General features: G+C 45.4%; 1 protein-coding gene across 6 annotated transcripts in view; it reads left to right on the top strand.

The window, feature by feature from the left end:
• ACACB (acetyl-CoA carboxylase beta) overlaps nucleotides 1-19,532 on the top strand; it is a 159,301-nt gene that overhangs the window by 105,061 nt on the left and 34,708 nt on the right. For all 6 annotated transcript variants that reach the window (XM_064379874.1, XM_012469122.2, XM_064379873.1 and 3 more), the window contains 9 exons: nucleotides 3,650-3,763; nucleotides 3,938-4,051; nucleotides 4,899-4,988; nucleotides 8,397-8,515; nucleotides 16,104-16,241; nucleotides 17,111-17,210; nucleotides 17,303-17,410; nucleotides 19,004-19,060; nucleotides 19,301-19,342. In XM_064379874.1, coding sequence (XP_064235944.1) covers nucleotides 3,650-3,763; nucleotides 3,938-4,051; nucleotides 4,899-4,988; nucleotides 8,397-8,515; nucleotides 16,104-16,241; nucleotides 17,111-17,210; nucleotides 17,303-17,410; nucleotides 19,004-19,060; nucleotides 19,301-19,342 — 882 coding nt within the window. The remainder of the gene's footprint in view (nucleotides 1-3,649; nucleotides 3,764-3,937; nucleotides 4,052-4,898; nucleotides 4,989-8,396; nucleotides 8,516-16,103; nucleotides 16,242-17,110; nucleotides 17,211-17,302; nucleotides 17,411-19,003; nucleotides 19,061-19,300; nucleotides 19,343-19,532) is intronic.

Below are 19,532 nucleotides of genomic sequence, written 5' to 3'. Positions count from 1 at the left end.
ATACTGATATTCAATTCTTCTGTAGTTATAAAGTTTGTAAAAATTAATTGGGAGAGAGGACTACCAAAGTTATTGCAACGTGCAGCCAGGACTGGGAACTTATGCCCAGGGAGATATCCACTCCTTGGGGGAAGTTCTCTTGCTAAAATAATACAATACTTTTCAAAATACGTTCTTTGGATGGAGTTTCCTGGAGTTTGAGTGTTTGTGGAGCAAAGTATACCTGTAATCTATGTTACATGTAAATTTTCGGTGCCACAAAAGAAATATTATAGAAAGAATGTATTATATCCTACAATCTATTACAGTCAGCTTGCCATTCAAAGGCTGGGGATTGGGTCTGTGGGTTATTCTGCTGTTCAAATATAAAGTTTCTCAGCAAGGCAATTTTTACTTCTATGGAAGGGTGCATTTCACGGATGGCGCAATGGCAAGTGACACCTGAACAAGGGAGAGGAAGGGGTTCTTTTCCTTGATGCAGGTAGCCCCTATTGCTGTGTCCTTCCTCTATGGGCTAGGGTTAGACCACACAGTCTAAGCTAATTCTGACTGGCTATTTTAAAGGGAGCAGGGGTATGAGTAGTTTGAGTGGCAGGGTGAGCAATTTGGTGGGAAGGACAGTTACCGAACAGGTAACTAAAGGTGACTCAGGTCAAAGCAGGTGACCAGGGGAACAGATGTGAATTACTGATTAGAACTGGCGGGAAAGTTGTTTACTAAAACCTAGGGATAAGGGGGCGAAGAGAACCAGGAAGTTAAACTTTAAAATGGAGAATGAAGAACAGGGGAGCTGAACATGCCAATACACTGGCTCTTTGGAGAGGATCTCAGAACTCATTGTACTTAACAATTTACAGGCTAAAACCTTTGAAAAGGAATTTATTATATCCTACAATCTATTGCAGTCAGCTTGCCATTCAAAGGCTGGGGGTTTGGTCTCTGGGTTCTTCTGCTGTTCGTCCCACTGTGCACATACTGACTCTCTTTGGGGCATGAAGTCCTGAAATGTCATGTACACCAGAGGACAGCCAAGGGAAGATGGGCAGAGCAGCCCCCAGCTGTTGGAAATGGGGACACTTGCTTGGACCTCTTTGGTGATAGAGGCTAAAAATGTTGAACCAAATTACAGTTTGGGGATAAATGTGAGATTCATTATTATTCTGACTTTCTTGGTCCCATTTGTTAGAAAATAGTGAGTTCTCTGCACCTGTTGGTATTTGGGACCTGAGAGGTTTTGAACAAAGACTTGTGAATTGAATGATTACTTTGAAATGAATTTTTGTGAGGCTTTTAAAGGGACCTGGTTTCTGATACCAATTCACTGGTCATGGGACTTCATTAGTGATAAAACAAAGCAATCAAACCATGACTCTGTGAACTAAAATATACAAAATGAGACTGCTTCACTAAGTTAAAAAGACAGAAAAATGTTTTGTTTTACTTTGTTTTGTGTTTGAGATGGAGTCTCGCTTTGTTGCCCAGGTTGGAGTGCAGTGGCGCAATCTCGGCTCACTGCGTCCTCCACCTCCCAGGTTCAAGGATTCTCCTGCCTCAGCCTCCCGAGTAGCTGGGGCTACAGGTGTGCATCACCACACCTGGCTATTTTTTTTGTATTTTTTTTTTTTTTTTTTTTTGAGACGGAGTTTCGCTCGTTACCCAGGCTGGAGTGCAATGGTGCGATCTCGGCTCACCGCAACCTCCGCCTCCTGGGTTCAGGCAATTCTCCTGCCTCAGCCTCCTGAGTAGCTGGGATTACAGGCACGTGCCACCATGCCCAGCTAATTTTTTGTATTAGTAGAGACGGGGTTTCACTATGTTGACCAGGATGGTCTCGATCTCTTGACCTCGTGATCCACCTGCCTCGGCCTCCCAAAGTGCTGGGATTACAGGCTTGAGCCACCGCGCCTGGCCTTTTTTTGTATTTTTAATAGGAGACAGGGTTTCGCCATGTTGGCCAGGCTGGTCTCAAACTCCTGGCCTCAGGTGATCTGCCCACCTTGGCCTCCCAAAGTGCTGGGATTACAGGCATGAACCACTGCACCCAGCCTAGAAAAATGTGGGTTTTTTTTTTTTTTTTTTTTGTATGCAGAAGGCAATGGTCAGATTTTTTAATGTTCACACTTAGATGTGTGTGAGGAAATTTTAAAAATGTTCACACAAACTACTCTTAAGTTTTTCACCTCTTAGAAAACCACTAGTCTGACTGTTGGCCAGCACCTGTGCTGTCCTGTCCTGGGACCCACCAGCCTAGGGGACTGGTGGAGAGTTAAGCCACCACTGTTTGTTAATAGAAAGCAAATTGGAGAAGGGAGAGAAGATTTAGAATACTTTCCTCCCACATTTCTTCAGCGTTGACATTGCTGTGTGTTTGTGTATCAAATATCAATATGTTAAAAATTTTTCTGATGACAAAAACAGTGTAGGTTCATTATAGTAGGAAAATGCAGAAACATGTAGAAAACAATGACCCACAGCCCTACCATCTGGTGACCTCTTGTACACTCTTAGTGGATGCCCGGGGCAGGGAACAGGGGCACGTTGCTCAGGAGCGCTGATATTTGGCATTCATTGCTCTGCCTTCAGTGGGTAGTTAGGGAGCACTTGCTCTGAGCCAGTCCCGAGCCCCTCCTGCACATTTAGGGCACAAGAGGAGATGCAAAGACCGGCTGCACCTGCTCTGGTGTCCAGCAGAAAGGTTTTTCTTTCAGAAGCAGAGAGGAGGGATGCAACATGGGCACGTTGTCCCTCCCTCTCCTGCAAGATTCAACCCCACGTCTTTCTCCTCTGAAACTGTGAGCCCATAAGTCAGGCTGCAATGTGCGAGGGAAAGAGCGGGAGCCTTTGGGGGCAGAATAGTCCTGTGTGCACATGCTTGGTGGCTTTGGTCTGAGGCATATTGCCTCTTTGAGCCTCAATGTTCCTATCTGTAAAGTGGGAATCAAGATAAGTAACTCCTCATGGGGGCGGGAGAATTTGGAATTTGGGGAGTTGTATATAAAGGGTCTGGCTGTTTACTAGCCACCTGGTACATAGTACGCTCCTGATAATCACTGGCTTTTTTTTTTTTTTTGGAGACATACCTGGCTCTGTTGCCCAGGCTGGAGTGCAGTGGTGTGATCTCAGCTCACTGCAACCTCCACCTCCCGAGATCAAATCATCCTCCCATCTCAGCCTCCCGAGTAGCTGGGACTACAGGCACATGCCACCATGCCCAGCTAATTTTTGTATTTTTTTGGTAGAGACAAGGTTTTGCACTGTTGCCCAGACTGTTCTCAAACTCCTGAGCTCAAGCACCTCAGCCACCCAAAGTGCTGGGATTACAGGCATGAGCCACCACTCCTGGCTTAATCACTGGCTATTCATAGTAGTGTAGGCAGGGACTTAGTTGTATTTGTTTGTTTTTAACCATGGATTTAGGGCATGTTTTGGGGGGATGCATGGGTGCCTGAATGAATGAATGAATGACTGGGGTGGGTGCACAGTAGAAAGTGGTGAGGGTTTGCATATCAGGCCAGGCCTGTTTGGAGAGCAGAACAGCTGTCTGGCTTTTGGAGCAGGCGCCCTCCCCTGCCTCCACCCCACTGCCAGCTGAGATGAATTCTCCCTGGGCTGGAGAAAAGCCATTTGGCTTCTTTTTTTGTCCCCTAAGGATGAGCTGTGTGGCCCAGACCCTTCCCTGTCGGACGAACTGACCTCCATCCTCAACGAGCTCACTCAGCTGAGCAAAAGTGAGCACTGCAAAGTGGCCCTCAGAGCCCGGCAGGTAGGGTCACGGGGTGCAGTCCCCATAGTGTGCGCTTCCCCACCCTCCTGTGTGGCCCCTATCGCGCTGAGCCCTCACCGTGCCCGGTCCCACTGTGCTGCTGCCTGCGTCCCAGCCTCTGCCTTCTCCCCTAGGAGATTGGCTCACGCCAGCCCCCTGTCCCTCCCGCTGCAGATCCTGATTGCCTCCCACCTCCCCTCCTACGAGCTGCGGCACAACCAGGTGGAGTCCATTTTCCTGTCTGCCATTGACATGTATGGCCACCAGTTCTGCCCCGAGAACCTCAAGGTGAGCCCATCTCCTTCCTTCCACCTTCTCTGGAGCGCCCACCGTGGCCCAGGTGGGGGTCTCTGGGGAAACAGCTCCTCCTGCCCTGCAGGTACTCAGTGGGGTGCAGGGCACAGCCACAGATGCAGACGGTTCTGTCCAGTGTGGCCAGGGCTGCCCGAGGGGGAACCTGGGGAGACTCTAGGAAGAGTGGGCATGGAGCCCAGTCCTGCAGGAAGGGCAGTGTGACAGCAGCGGGGGCTCACCTGGTGCAGTTTTAAAAACCCAGACTTGATGGAGCATATCTGGAAGCTGTGAGCCCTGCATGGCTGAGTCATGGCCTCAGCTTCCCTCTTCCTAGACTCTGGCTAGTCATCCCAGGCACCATCATCCCAGAGTTCTTCACTGTCAGCTCTGCTGTGATTAAATAGGGGAGGAGCCCAGCACACTGCAGGGCACTGATTGCTTTTAGTGATTGAAATATAACTTCTCTCTGCTCCTACACTGGTGGTTAAAAAACTTATTCACTGGCTGGGCGTGGTGGCTCACATTGTAATACCAGCACTCGGGAGGCCAAAACTGGAGGATCACTTGAGCCTAGGAATTTGAGACCAGCCTGGACAACATAGTGAGACCCTATCTCTACAAAAAAAAAAAAAAAAAAAAATGAGCCAGGCATGGTGGTACACACTCTAGTCCTAGCTACTCCAGAGGTTGACGTGGGAGGATCGCTTCAGCCTGGGAGGTGGAGGCTGTATTGAGCTGTGATCACACCATTGCACTCCAGCTTGTCTCAAATAAACACAAAGAAAAACCTGAAACTTGTTCACATTGACTCCTCCTTGTTTCCCCTTTTTATTTCCCATAGAAATTAATACTTTCGGAAACAACCATCTTCGATGTCCTGCCTTCTTTCTTCTATCACGCTAACAAAGTCGTGTGCATGGCGTCCTTGGAGGTAAGCAGGAGAGGCCCAGAGAACAGCACTGACCAGGGCATTTCTAGCATTCCCTGCTGCCCACCTTGCATCTGACCCTAGGCCACACCCCTGGTGAATGTGATCCTATCCTTTCCTCTACAAGGTAGGTATGTAAATCGTCCCATCTTACAGAGGAAGGAACTGAGGCTCAGAGAGGTGAAGTGACTTATGCAACATCACACAGCCAGGAAGTGGCAGAACCAGGCTTTGCACGACTAGGTCTGTCTCATTCCAGAGTCCGTGCTAGTCACCACTGCTGTCTCACGTGTCATTCCAGCCTCTTCCAGGCAGGGCAGTTAAATACTAATCCCTCAAAGCCAAGTCTGAGGCACCTCATTTAAATTTTCTGACTCATGTGCATTAAATACCTTTGAAAGACTTTTCTGCTTGAAACTACCAGAGCTAGAGGAGCCCAGATGACAACTTAAGGTGATGACTCCCACCCCCGAGTGCGGTAGAAGGGCGTGGCTGGTAGCAACAAAACCCAGATTAGAACCAGGTGATCCCTGGGAGCAAGAATTCAGGTCTTGAATTCAGGAACCAAGAGGTGTTGTGTTGGTTCTAGGAAAGCAGAGTTTTAAATCTTTTACTATTATTTGTTTGAGACTCACTCTGGTGCCTAGGCTGGAGTGCAGTGGTGTGATCTTGGCTCACTGCAGCCTCTGCATCCTGGATTCAAGCGATTCTCCTTCCTCAGCCTCCCCAGTAGCCAGAACTACGGGGCACACCACCACGCCTGGCTGATTTTTGTATTTTTAATAGTGACAGCGTTTTATCATGTCGGCCAGGCTGGTCTGGAACTCCTGACCTTCAGTGATCTGCCTGCCTCAGCCTCCCAATAAATCTGCCCTTTTAGAATCCTTTTAGGAAAATATGAGATGCTGTCTTGTGTTTTTAACATGGCCCTCTTTCCTTGGACTGCTTTGCTGGTGCCAGTTTTTCCAATATTCTTTATCTTCTGAGCTCAGGGTCTCAGTCTCCTGTTGCCCCCACTTGCTCTTCTGCATCCTTGTAAGCCTGTGAGTCACACAGTGAGATGGTTTACTGGGCCTTCATGGAGACCATCTTGGACTTCTGAGCATATTATAACCACAGGGTCTCCTGGGCCTGCAGCTTTCACCATCTGTGAGTTTCACCTCAGGAAGAATCTTTCTCAGGCCTCACTCTTTGTTTCCAACAGTGAGACCTAATACACCTCTTCTATAGTTACTTTAAAAACAACTTTTGTTTTTTTAGAGTCAGGGCTTGCCATGTGGCCCAGGCTGGATTTGAACTTCTGGGTTCAGGCCATCCTCCTGCCTCAGCCTCCCCAGTAGCTGGGACTACAGGTGCATGCCACCATGCTTGGCTTACAGTTACTTTTTAAAGTGCTAAATACGATTTGTGTCAATTAGAGATTGTTCTTGGATGCTTTTGGCTTTTTTTGTTTATTTGTTTTATTTTTCTACCACGCCCAGCTAATTTTTATATTTTTAGTAGAGATGGGGTTTTGCTATGTTGCCCAGGCTGGCCTGGAATTCCTGGGCTCAAGCCATCCACCTGCCGTGGCTCCCCAGAGTACTAGGATTACAGGCGTGCGCCACCATGCCTGGCCCCATTCTTAACAAGGAATGGTGGGAACCTTCCCCAAATTCAAGTTCCCCAAAGCTGGCCAAGGACAAGTTTTTTTTTTGAGACAAAGTCTCGCTCTGTTGCCAGGCTGGAGTGCAGTGGTATGATCTCAGCTCACTGCAACCTCTGCCTCCCAGTTCAAGTGATTCTCCTGCCTCAGCCTCCCAAGTAACTGGGACTACAGGCGTGTGCCACCATGCCCAGCTAATTTTTGTATTTTTAGTAGAGACAGGGTTTCACCATGTTGGCCAGGATGATCTTATCTCCTGACCTCATGATCCACCTGCCTCAGCCTCCCAAAGTGCTGAGATTACAGGCCTGAGCCACCGTGCTCAGCCAAGGGCAAATCTTTTAATGGAAAGCCATGACTTCTGCAATGTTAGCTCCTGCTGCCCAGTTCCCACATTTCCTGTTGAGTTGAGAAGCTTCCAGTGTTGAAACTCTAGAACTGCATTGTCCACTGTGGCAGCCACTGGCCACATGAGGTTAGTGAGCACTTGAACTGCACCCAGTCTGAATCAAGCTGTGCTGTAAGTGGAAAATACATGCTCCGTTCCAAAGATTTAGTACTGAATGGAGAAAAGAATGTAAACCATCTCAATAATCTCTTGTATTGATTACATGTTGAAATGATAATATTTGGATATTTGGGGTAAAATAAAATATGTTATTAAAACTATTTTTGTTATCTTTTTTATAAGTGGTTACTAGAAAATTTTAAATTATTGGCCAGATGTGGTGACTCATCCCTATAATCCCAGCACTTTAGGAGGCTGAGGTGAGAGGATCGCTTGAGTTCAGAAGTTACAGACCAGCCTGGGCAACATAGCAAAACCCTGGCTTTTCTAAAAATAAAAATAAAAAAAACAAAATTAGCCACATGTGGTGGTGCCTGTAGTCCCAGTTACTTGGGAGGCTGAGGCAGGAGGATCCCTTGAGCTCAGGAGTTCTAGGCTGCAGTGAGCTATGATCTCACTACTATACTCCAGCCTGGGTGATGGAGTGAGTCCCTGTCTCAAAAGTAAATAAAATAAAATAAAGTTACATACACAGCTTGTGTTATATTTCTGTTGGACAGCACTACTCTAAGGGAGGGGCTGATAAACTATAGACTACGGCCATATTTGGCCCACTGCCTGTTTCCGTAAAGTTTCATCAGAACACAGCCACGCCCATTCATTTACATATTGTCCACAGCTACTTCTGTACTAACAGCAGAACTGAGTAGTTGCAACAGAGATGGTACGCCTCACAAAGCCTAAAATATTTTTTACCTCTCTCTTACAGAGGTTTATCAACTCCTGCTCTAGAGTTTAGAGTGGATTTTGTGTAACTACTAACATTCTGAAATGTGAGCAAATTTACTCTTAACTGCTGCTTAGTAATCTTTTTTTTTTTAATTGAGTTAGGGTTTTTCTCTGTTGCCCAGGCTGAAGTGCAGTGGTGCTATCATAGCTCATTGCAGCCTCAACATCCTGGGCTCAAGAAATCCTCCCACCTCAGCCTCCTGAGTAACTGGACAACAGGCACCTGGCCCCACACCCAGCTAGTTTTTGTGTTTTTAGTAGACATGGGATTTTGCCATCTTGCCCAGACTGGACTCGAACTCGTGGGTTCAAGTGATCTACCTACCCTGGCCTGCCAAAATGCTGGAATTGCAGGCGTGAGCCACCACACCCGGCCTGCTTAGAGGTAGATCTTTTAGAGGTAATTTCTGGTACCCCTTCCCTGTGAGTGCCCCCTGAGAGAATGTCTGCTGTGTTTCTGCCCTGTCAGGTTTACGTGCGGAGGGGCTACATCGCCTATGAGTTAAACAGCCTGCAGCACCGGCAGCTCCCTGACGGCACCTGCGTGGTGGAATTCCAGTTCATGCTGCCCTCCTCTCACCCAAACCGGTACGGAGTGGTACATACCCGGGGATGGCCTGTGTTTCTTTTCTCCCTGACCTCTGTCGTCCTGTCTCCAGAAGGACCCAGCAAGTGTTTGGGCACGCTGCTGGGGAGACATCAGCGATACACACCTCCCCTGTGGGAGCTCCCACAGCACCAGTCTCTCCCCTCTAACACGGTGATAATGCAGAGCCCACCTCCTACACCTGCACCTTTCAGGACAGTAGCCATGTGTGCCTATTTACATTAAAATGACTGCAAATGGGCCAGGCGCAGTGGCTCACGCCTGTAATCCCAGCACTTTGGGAGGCCGAAGTGGGCGGATCATTTGAGGTCGGGATTTCGAGATAAGCCTGGCCAACATGGTGAAAAATTAACCGATATGGTGGCACATGCCTGTAATCCCAGCTACTCGGGAGGTGGAGGCAGGAGAATTGCTTGAACCCAGGAGGCAGAGGTTGCAGTGAGCTGAGATCGCACCATTGTACTCCAGCCTGGGAGAAGAAGTGAGACTCTGTTAAAAAAAAAAAAAAAAAAAAAAGAATGCAAATGACCCAGCTGTGGTGGCTTAATCCTGTAATTCTAGCACTTCCTGGGACTGAGGCAAGCAGATCAGGAAATCTATTATTATTATTTTTAACCTGAAGTCCTTCCATTTTTCAGTGGGGCAGGTAATTTATGTTAAATGAGTGCATGGTAATTCATGTATGTTATTAAAATGATTCATGGACTAAAGTCATTCTCTCAGCTGCCTTCAGCCATGCTGCCACTGCTAGTTTGTGACCTCTGGATTGAGCTGTTGGGGATCAGAAGGGCCATGATCATGATTTCAGGGTACTCAACAGGAATGCACACACTTGTGTCAGGGGTCCCCAAGAGAACCCCCAGGTTCAATCATCACCTAGGAGAAGTCACAGGTCTCAGGACATAGTCATGCTCATGGCTTGGACTTTTTATGGGGCAAGGATACCACGCAGTTAGCCAAGGCAAAAGGCATCAGGGTGAAGACCAGAGGAAACCAGGATCCTCTCCCAGTGGATTCACGCAGGGCATACTTCATTCCCCCAGCAAGGAGTTGTGACAACACAGGTGAAGGGCTGTCTTCCATCTCTGCACCAGGCATTTTACTGGTGGCTGTTCACATCACCCTCTGCCCTGCAGCAAAATCTCAGGCTTGCAGAAGAAAGCAGGTGTTCCCTTCCCAGGACAGAGCACCTGGGGAAAAAGGCGTTTCTGAGTTCCACTGCAGCAGACTTAAACGTACCTGCCCAGAAGCTCTGAATGGAAAAATGGAGCTCACAGCTCAGCACTCGAGCTCCTATAAGGGGCAGACTGTCTCCTCAAGCAGCTCCCTGACCCCTATATATCCAAAGAGACACCTCGTAAAGGAGAGCTTAGACTGACATCTGGTGGGTACCCTTCTGGGATTAATATAACAGAAGAAGAAACTTTCAGCAACCCTTACTATTCTGCAGCCCCTGCGGGTGATCTCCAGGCAAGCAGGGTCTGGAGTGGATCTCCAGCAGGCCTACAGCAGAGGGACCTGATGGTTAGAAGGAAAACTAAAAAACAGAAAGAAATAACTTCAGCATCAACAAAAAGGATGTCCACTCAGAGACCTCATCCGAAAGTCACCAACTACAAAGACCACAGGTAAGTAAATCCACAAAGATGGGAAGAAACCAGTGCAAAAAGATGAAAACACCAAAAACCAGAATGCCTCTCCTCCTCCAAGAGATCACAACTCCACACCAGGAAGGGAACAAAGCTGGATAGAGAATGAGTCTGATGAATTGACAGAAACAGGCTTCAGAAAGTTGATAATAACAAACTTCTGTGAGCTAAAAGAACATGTTCTAACCCAATGCAAAGAAACTAAGAACCTTGAAAAAAGGTTAGGCAAAATGCTAACGAGAATAAACAACTTAGAGAAGAATATAAATGACCTGATGGAGCTGAAAAACACAAGAGAACTTCGCAAAGCATACACAAGTTTCAATAGCCGAATAGACCAAGCAGAAGAAAGGATATCAGAGATTGAAGATCAACTTGATGAAATAAAATGAGAAGGCAAGATTAGAGAAAAAAGAGTGAAAAGAAATGAACAAAGCCTCCAAGAAATACGGGATTATGTGAAAAGACCTAATCTACGTTTGATAGGTGTACCTGAATGTGACAGAGAGAATGAATCCAAGTTGGAAAACGCTCTTCAGGATATTATCCAGGAGAACCCACCCAGCCTAGCAAGGCAGGCCAACATTCAAGTCCAGGAAATACAGAGAACACCACAAAGGTATTCCTCAAGAAGAGCAACCCCAAGGCACATAATCGTCAGATTCACCAGAGTTGAAATGAAGGAAAATATCCTAAGGGCAGTCAGAAAGAAAGGTCTGGTTACCCACAAAGGGAAGCCCATCAGACTCACAGCAGATCTCTCAGCAGAAACCCTACAAGCCAGAAGAGAGTGGGGGCCAATATTCAGCATCCTTAAAGAAAAGAACTTTCAACCTAGAATTTCATATTCAGCCAAACTAAGCTTCATAAGCAAAGGAGAAATAAAATCCTTTACGAACAAGCAATTACTGAGAGATTTCATCACCACCAGGCCTGCCTTACAAGAGCTCCTGAAAGAAGCACTAAACAGAAAGGAACAACCAATACCAGCCACTCCAAAAACATACCAAATGGTAAAGAGCATTGACACAATGAAGAAACTGCGTCAACTAATGGGCAAAACAACTAGCTAGCATCAAAATGACAGGATCAAATTCACACATAACAATATTAACCTTAAATGTAAATGGGCTAAATGCCCCAATCAAAAGACACAGACTGGCAAATTGGATAAAAAGTCAAAACCCATCAGTGTGCTGTATTCAGGAAACCCATCTCACAGCCTTATTTTGACACACATAGGCTCAAAATAAAGAGATGGAGGAAGGTTTACAAAGCAAATGGAGAGCAAAAAAAAAAAAGAGTTGCAGTCCTAGTCTCTGATAAAATAGGCTTTAAACCAACAAAGATCAAAAGAGGCAAAGAAGGGCATTACATAGTGGTAAAAGGATCAATGTAATAAGAAGAGCTAACTATCCTAAATATATACGCACCTAATACAGGAGCACCTAGATACATAAAGCAAGTTCTTAATGACCTACAAAGAGACTTAGACTCTGACACAATAATAGTAGGAGACTTTCACACTCCACTGTCAATATTAGATCAACGAGACAGAAAATTAACAAGGATATCCAGGACTTGAACTCAGATCTGGACCAAGCAAACCTAATAGACATCTACAGAACTCTTCACCCCAAATCCACAGAATTTACATTCTTCATAGCACTACATCACACCTACTCTAAAATTGACCACATAATGGGAAGTAAATCACTCCTCAGCAAATGCAAAAGCATAGAAATAACAAACAGTCTCTCAGACCACAGTGCAATCAAATTAGAATTCAGGATTAAAAAACTCCTAACTCAGAACAGCACAACTTCATGGAAACTGAAGAACTGGCTCTTGGATGTTGACTGGATAAACAATGAAATGAAGGCAGAAATAAAGATGTTCTTCGAAACCAACGAGAATCAATACACAACATACCAGAATCTCTGGGACACATTTAAAGTAGTGTCTAGAGGAAAATTTATAGCAATAAATGCCCACATGAGAAGCAAGGTAAGATCTAAAATCGACACCCTATCATCAAAATTGAAAGAGCTGGAGAAGCAAGATTAAAAAAACTCAAAAGCTAGCAGAAGACAAGAGATAACTAAGATCAGAGCAGAACTGAAGGAGATAGAGACACAAAAAAACCTTCAAAAAATCAATAAATCCAGGAGCTGGTTTTCAAAAGATCAACAAAATAGACAGGCTGCTAGCCACATTAATAAAAAAGAAAAGAGAGAAGAATCAAATAGATTCAATAAAAAATGATAAAGGGGATATCACTATTGATTCCACAGAAATACAAACTACCATCAGAGATTTCTACAAACAGCTCTATGCACATAAACCAGTAAACCTGGAAGAAATGGATAAATTCCTGGACACTTGCACCCTCCCAAGCCTAAACCAGGAAGAAGCTGAAACCCTGAATAGACCAATAACAAGGGCTGAAGTTGAGGCAGCAATTAATAGCCTACCAACCAAAAAAAGCACAGGTCCAGATGGGTTCACAGCTAAATTCTACCAGACATACAAAGAGGAGCTGGTACCACTCCTGAAACTATTCCAAACAATCCAAAAAGAGGAAATGCTTCCCAAATCATTTTATGAGACCAATATCATCCTGATATCAAAACCCAGCAGAGACTCAACAAAAAAAGAAAACTTCAGGCCAATAGCCATGATGAACACAGTTGCAAAAATCTTCAGTAAAATACTGGCAAACCAATTGCAACAGCACATCAAAAAGCTCATCCGTCATGGTCAAGTAGGCTTCATCACAGGGATTCAAGGCTGGTTCAACATACGCAAGTCTATAAACATAATCCACCACATAAACAGAACCAAAGACAAAAACCACATGATTATCTCAATAGATGCAGAGAAGGCCTTCGACAAAATTGAACAGCGCTTTATGCTAAAAATTCTCAAACTAGGTATCGACGGAACGTATCTCAAAACAATAAAAGCTATTTTTGACAAACCCACAGCCAATATCATACTTAATGGGCAAAAACTGGAAGCATTCCCTTTGAAATCTGGCACTAGGCAAGGATGTCCTCTCTCACCTCTCGTATTCAATATAGTACTGGAAGTTCTATATAGCCAGAGCAATCAGGCAAGAAAAAGAAATAAAGGATATTCAATTAGGAAAGGAGGAAGTCAAATTTTCTCTATTTGCAGACAACATGATTGTATATTTAAAAAACCCCATCGTCTCAGCCCAAAATCTCCTGAAACTGATAAGCAACTTCAGCAAAGTCTCAGGATACAAAATCGATATGCAGAAATCACAAGCTTCCCTATACACCAATAACAGACTTAAAGAGAGCCAAATCAAGAGTGAACTCCCATTCACAATTGCTACAAAGAGAATAAAATCCCTAGGAATACAGCTAACAAAGGATGTAAAGGACCTCTTCAAGGAGAACTATGAACCCCTGCTGAAGGAAATAAGAGAGGACACAAACAGATGGAGAAACATTCCATGCTCATGGTTAGGAAGAATCAATATTGTGAAAATGGCCATACTGCCCAAAGTAATTTACAGATTCAATGCTATCCCCATCAAGCTACCTATGAGCCTCTTCACAGAACTGGAAAAAACCACCTTAAACTTCATATGGAACCAAAAGAGAGCCCGCATAGCCAAGACAAGCCTAAGCAAAAAGAACAAAGCTGGAGGCATCACACTACCAGACATCAAACTATACTATAAGGCTACAGTAATCAAAACAGCATGGTACTGGTGCCAAAATAGAGATGTAGACCAATGGAACAGAATAGAGGCCTCGGAGGCAACGCCACACATCTACAACCATTTGATCTTTGACAAACCCAACAAAAACAAGCAATGGGGAAAGGATTCCCTGTTTAATAAATGGTGTTGGGAAAACTGGCTAGCCACATGCAGAAAACAGAAACTGGACCCCTTCCTGACACCTTACACTAAAATTAACTCCAGATGGATTAAAGATTTAAATATAAGACCTAACACCATAAAAACCGTAGAAAAAAATCTAGGCAAAACCATTCAGGACACAGACATAGGCAAGGAATTCATGACTAAAATACGAAAAAGCATTGGCAACAAAAGGCAAAATAGACAAATGGAATCTAATTAAACTCCAGAGCTTCTATACAGCAAAACAAACAATCATTAGAGTGAACTGGCAACCAACCGAATGGGAAAAAATTTTTGCAATCTACCCATCTGACAAAGGGCAAATATCCAGAATCTACAAAGAACTAAAACAGATTTACAAGAAACAAACAAACCCATTCAAAAGTGGTTAAAGGACATGAACAGACACTTTTCAAAAGAAGACATATATGAGGCCAACAAACCTGAAAAAATGCTCATCATCACTGGTCATTAGAGAAATGCAAATCAAAACCACATTGAGATACCATCTCACACCAGTTAGAACAGCGATCATTAAAAAATCTGGAGACAACAGATGCTGGAGATGATATGGAGAAATGGGAACACTTTTACACTGTTGGTGGGAGTGTAAATTAGTTCAATCATTGTGGAAGACAGTGTGGCAATTCCTCAAGGACCTAGAAATAGAAATTCCATTTGACCCAGCAATCCCATTACTGGGTATATATCCAAAGGATTATAAATCATTCTATTATAAAGACACAGGCACATATATGTTAATTGTGGCACTGTTTACAATAGCAAAGACCTGGTACCAACCCAAATGCCCATCGATGATAGACTGAACAAGGAAAATGTGGCACATATACACCATGGAATACTATGTAGCCCTAAAAAACGATGAGTTCATGTCCTTTGTAGGGACATGAATGAATCTGGAAACCATCATTCTCAGCAAACCGACACAAGACCCGAAAATCAAACGCCGCATGTTCTCACTTATAGGCGGATGTTGAACAATAAGAACACATGGACACAGGGAGGGGAGCATCATATATTGGGGTCTGTTGAGTGGGACTAGGGGAGAGACAGTGAGGGATAGGGAGGTTGGGGAGGGATAACATGGGGAGAAATGCCAGATATAGGTGACAGGGGGATGGAGGCAGCAAACCACCTTGCCATGTATGTACCTATGCAACAATTCTTCATGATCTGCACATGTACCCCAGAATCTAAAGTACAATAAAAAATTTAAAAAAAGCAGATGTTCAGCATAAAGCACACTGTTTGTGCGAACATTTGAGGCACAGCAAGTTACCCTTGTCACCTTCAGGGAATGATAGGAACCTTCCCCAAATCCAAGTTCCCAGATGCCAGCCCAGGGCTGTCCTTGTAAGCGAGCAGTCTTCTTTCTCAGAAAAGGAGTGTCGGGCCTACTGTGTTGACTTCCTGCACATCTTTTGATTACCCCTCCCATTCCTGATTCCAAGGCCCAATTCTAACAACCTCAGGCGGTCCATTGAAATTTGCTGCTGGTGAGCAGCCAGTTCTGGGAGCATCATTGTCTAAACTCCAGAAGGCTGCTGACTCTGTCCCAAGGACAAGTTTGATGGAGGGGGAAGGATTAGAGGGAGCAGAGGACTGGAGTGTCCCTCAGGACCAAGCCTGACTCCCTCATCAGCTGGCTGGGGCTGGTGAATTTCTCCAGGAGAAATTGATCCTGGGCGTGTTTCTCTCTGTATGGTCAAGTTCAGCACTTGGGGCTCCCCTCAGGACTGTGTTGGCACTGGACTTTCATGCATGAATCATTGATTCCTACACTTGTTGAGCTCTTATTCTTCACCAGGTCCTGAGGGATCAGATGAGACCCTCCTCAGGCCCCAGCCCCAGCCATTATCTCATCCCCTACCCATTTTAAGACCCGCTTTGGAAGAGCTCTAAATCTGTTCCAGCTCACTGAAGCTTCAGGGGAAGGAAAACTTGTAGGGTTGGGTCTGCAAGCAGCTGCCTCATCCCCTACTTGCCATCACCCTACAGGATGGCCATGCCCATCAGCATCACCAACCCTGACCTGCTGAGGCACAGCACGGAGCTCTTCATGGACAGCGGCTTCTCCCCACTGTGCCAGCGCATGGGGGCCATGGTAGCCTTCAGGAGATTCGAGGACTTTACCAGGTACCCAGCATAGCCCAGTATCCCAAACACCCTGAGCATGGGGGCTGGACAGGCTTCCCTGAACCCCACCCATTCACTGGACAGATGGGGTAGGAGAGACCCAGAAACATGGCAAAGTGCATCAGTAACTACAGAATAATAATAGCATCGTAGCCAAGAGTGTGAGCCTGCATGTCAGCTTGCCTGGTTTGAATTCTGGCTCTGCGCTTTCTAACTGAGAGACTGAGCAAAATGTTTAACCTCTCTGTACCTTTGTTTTCTCATCTGTAAAATGGAAACAATAAAGGACCCACTTCATGGGGTGCCATGAGAATTAAATGAGATAATGTGTGTGAAATAACATATTTAAAGTATAATTAGTATGCAGATAACATAATGACTAAATGTGAGCTCAGTAGTGACTGTTAGGGTCTTTTTTCAGCCTTTCACTGTGTGTTCTGCTTTGTGCTTGGAGTATCTTGTTGAATTTTCACAATAGCCTCTTGAGGCATAGGGATTACTAGTTATCTTTCTTTGACTCAAGGGTGAGATGAGGTTTCTGGGATCTCCCAGCCAGTAAAAATGGGAGCCAAGAGTTGATCTCAAGCCCAGGTGATGCCCGAAAGCATTGGAATCCTTCCCTGTATTCCTGATCACAGATCAGATAGGTTCTTTCTTCCCTTTTGAGAAGGACCCATCCATCATGGGGTGCCTTAGACAAAGTAGACAGGGAACCCCCCGAGCTCTTTAGAGTTGGATAAGATCACAGGTTGTTGGCTGAGAAATAGGGAGGGGCTGGCGCTCCCTGCTGGCGCTCCCTGCTGCCTGGCTTGACCTCATCCCCATGGGCCAGCGGCCCCTCAGCCCTCCCTCTCTACCCGCGCCCCCAGAAACTTTGATGAAGTCATCTCCTGCTTCGCCAACGTGCCCAAAGACACCCCCCTCTTCAGCGAGGCCCGCACCTCCCTGTATTCCGAGGATGACTGCAAGGTATGCATCTGCAAGCCCAGGGAGCAACCTGGGGAGTGGGTGGGCCGTCGCCTCCAGGCTTTCCAGCTCCAATCCTTGCTTCTCACTCTCAGAGCCTCAGAGAAGAGCCCATTCACATTCTGAACGTGTCCATCCAATGTGCAGACCACCTGGAAGATGAGGCACTGGTGCCGATTTTACGGACATTCGTACAGTCCAAGGTACTCTGGGCTTGCCTCTGGCTTTTGTGGGGGTTCTTGGAGAAGGAGGAGGGGCTGGGCTTTGCGAGGCAGCCCTTGGGGAGGGAGGCCTGCTGAGCACTTCAGAGACACAGAGCTGTCTTCCCACCCTAGCTCTGCTCACCTCGTAGCTGGCCACCTTGGGCAGACGTGGCTGAACGTGGGGACAGCATTTTTCTTGCCCACGGTGTGGCAGTGATTCAGTGACAAAGTATATACACTGCTTAGCCAGTCCCAAGTACAGAGGGCACACCTAGTAAATAGTTTGGAGATTTTCTGGGAGTGTTTATGTTGGAATAATCCAGAAACTGGCACTTATAAAATGCAACTTACATTGATGACCAAGTGTGCCAATAACAGCAGCTTGCTCTGGAAGCCTGTGGTGCTGTTCCATTCCAGCCTGGGGGACAGAGCGAGACCCTGTCTCAAAAAAATCATTATATATATTTACACTATACAACGTGATATTTTTAAATTATCTTTTTCCTAACAGATTTATTGAGATATCATTGACATACTATACATCACCCATTTAAAGTGTACAATCTTGCAGCCAGGAAAAGGAATGAGATTATGTCCTTTGCAGGGACATGGATGGAGCTGGAAGCCATCATCCTCAGCAAATGAACGCAGGAACAGAAAACCAAACACCACATATTCTCACTTATAAGTGGGAGCTGAACGTCGAGAACACGTGGACACAGGGAGGGGAACATCATACACCGGGGCCTGTTAGCCGGTGGGGGGTGAGGGGAAGGAACTTGGAGGATGGGTTAATAGGTGCAGCAAACCACCATGGCACACATATACCTATGTGGCACACATATACCTATGTGACACACCTGCTCTGCACATTATCCTGGTTTTTTTTAGAAGAAATAAGAAAAAATAAAATAAAATGTACAATTTAATATATTTTTAGTATATTCACCAGGTTATGCAATCATCATTTAGAATCAATTTTAGAACATTTAGAAAAACACTGTATTAGCTGGGTGCGATGGCTCACACCTGTAATCCCAGAACTTTGGGAGGCCACGGTGGGCGGATCATGAGGTCAGGAGATCCAGACCATCCTGGTTAACATGGTGAAACTCTGTCTCTACTAAAAATACAAAAAATTAGCCAGGTGTGGTGGCATGCACCTATAGTCCCAGCTATTCAGGAGGCTGAGGCAGGAGAATTGCTTGAGCCCAGGAGGCGGAGGTTGCAATGAGCCGAGATCGCGCCACTGCACTCCAGCCGGAGCGACAGAGCAAGACTCCATCTCAAAAAACAAAAAAAGAAAAAGAAAAACGCTCTACCTGTTAGCAGTCACTCCCCTCTGTCCCCCGACTCAAAAACCCTCTCCCCACCACAGCCCTGGGCAACTGCTAATCTACTTTGTGTCTCTATAGATTTGCCTATTCTGGACGTTTCATATAAATGGAATCAGACCATAGGCAGTCTCTTGTGATTGACATCTTCCACTTAGCGTCATATTTACCAGGTTCATCCATGTGGTAACATGCGGCAGTACTTCAGTTCTTTTTATGGCCAAATAATATTCCATTGTGTCTTTGGTTTTTGATGCAGAAAAATATCCTTGTGGATTATGGACTCCGACGAATCACATTCCTGATTGCCCAAGAGGTTAGTTCACAGTTCATCTCTCTGAGACTTTTCCATTCTGCAAGCCTTGGTGTGTGCCATTTATTTGATATTTATTTTGTAGATTTGGGTGAAAGAGATCAATCATCAGAAAAGAGAAGGATTTCCAAATGATTAATTCTAGAAGTGAATGTCATCGTTGACAATCACTAAATAAGTGTGGGAATATTTCAGTGCATCTTGCTTGATTTAATTGTCTTGTGTGTGGATTTCTTTTTGCAGAAAGAATTTCCCAAGTTTTTCACATTCAGAGCAAGAGATGAGGTATGGCCAAAAGTGATGATGCTTTCTCTTCTCTGGCATCTTTTTTGCTTTTTAAGAGATGGGATGGGGCTGGGCATGGTGGCTCATGGCTGTAATGCTAGAACTTGGAGGCTGAGGCAGGAGGCTTGCTTGACCTCAGGAGTTCTAGACCAGCCTGGGTTACTTAGTGATACTCTTGTCTCTACAAAAA

Source organism: Aotus nancymaae, unplaced genomic scaffold (assembly GCF_030222135.1).
Source record: "Aotus nancymaae isolate 86718 unplaced genomic scaffold, 86718_ANA_hifiasm-v0.15.2.pri h1tg000021l, whole genome shotgun sequence".
Taxonomy (NCBI): domain Eukaryota; kingdom Metazoa; phylum Chordata; class Mammalia; order Primates; family Aotidae; genus Aotus; species Aotus nancymaae.
Note: the sequence above shows the minus strand (reverse complement) of the source record. Positions and strands in the feature narration are given on the sequence as shown.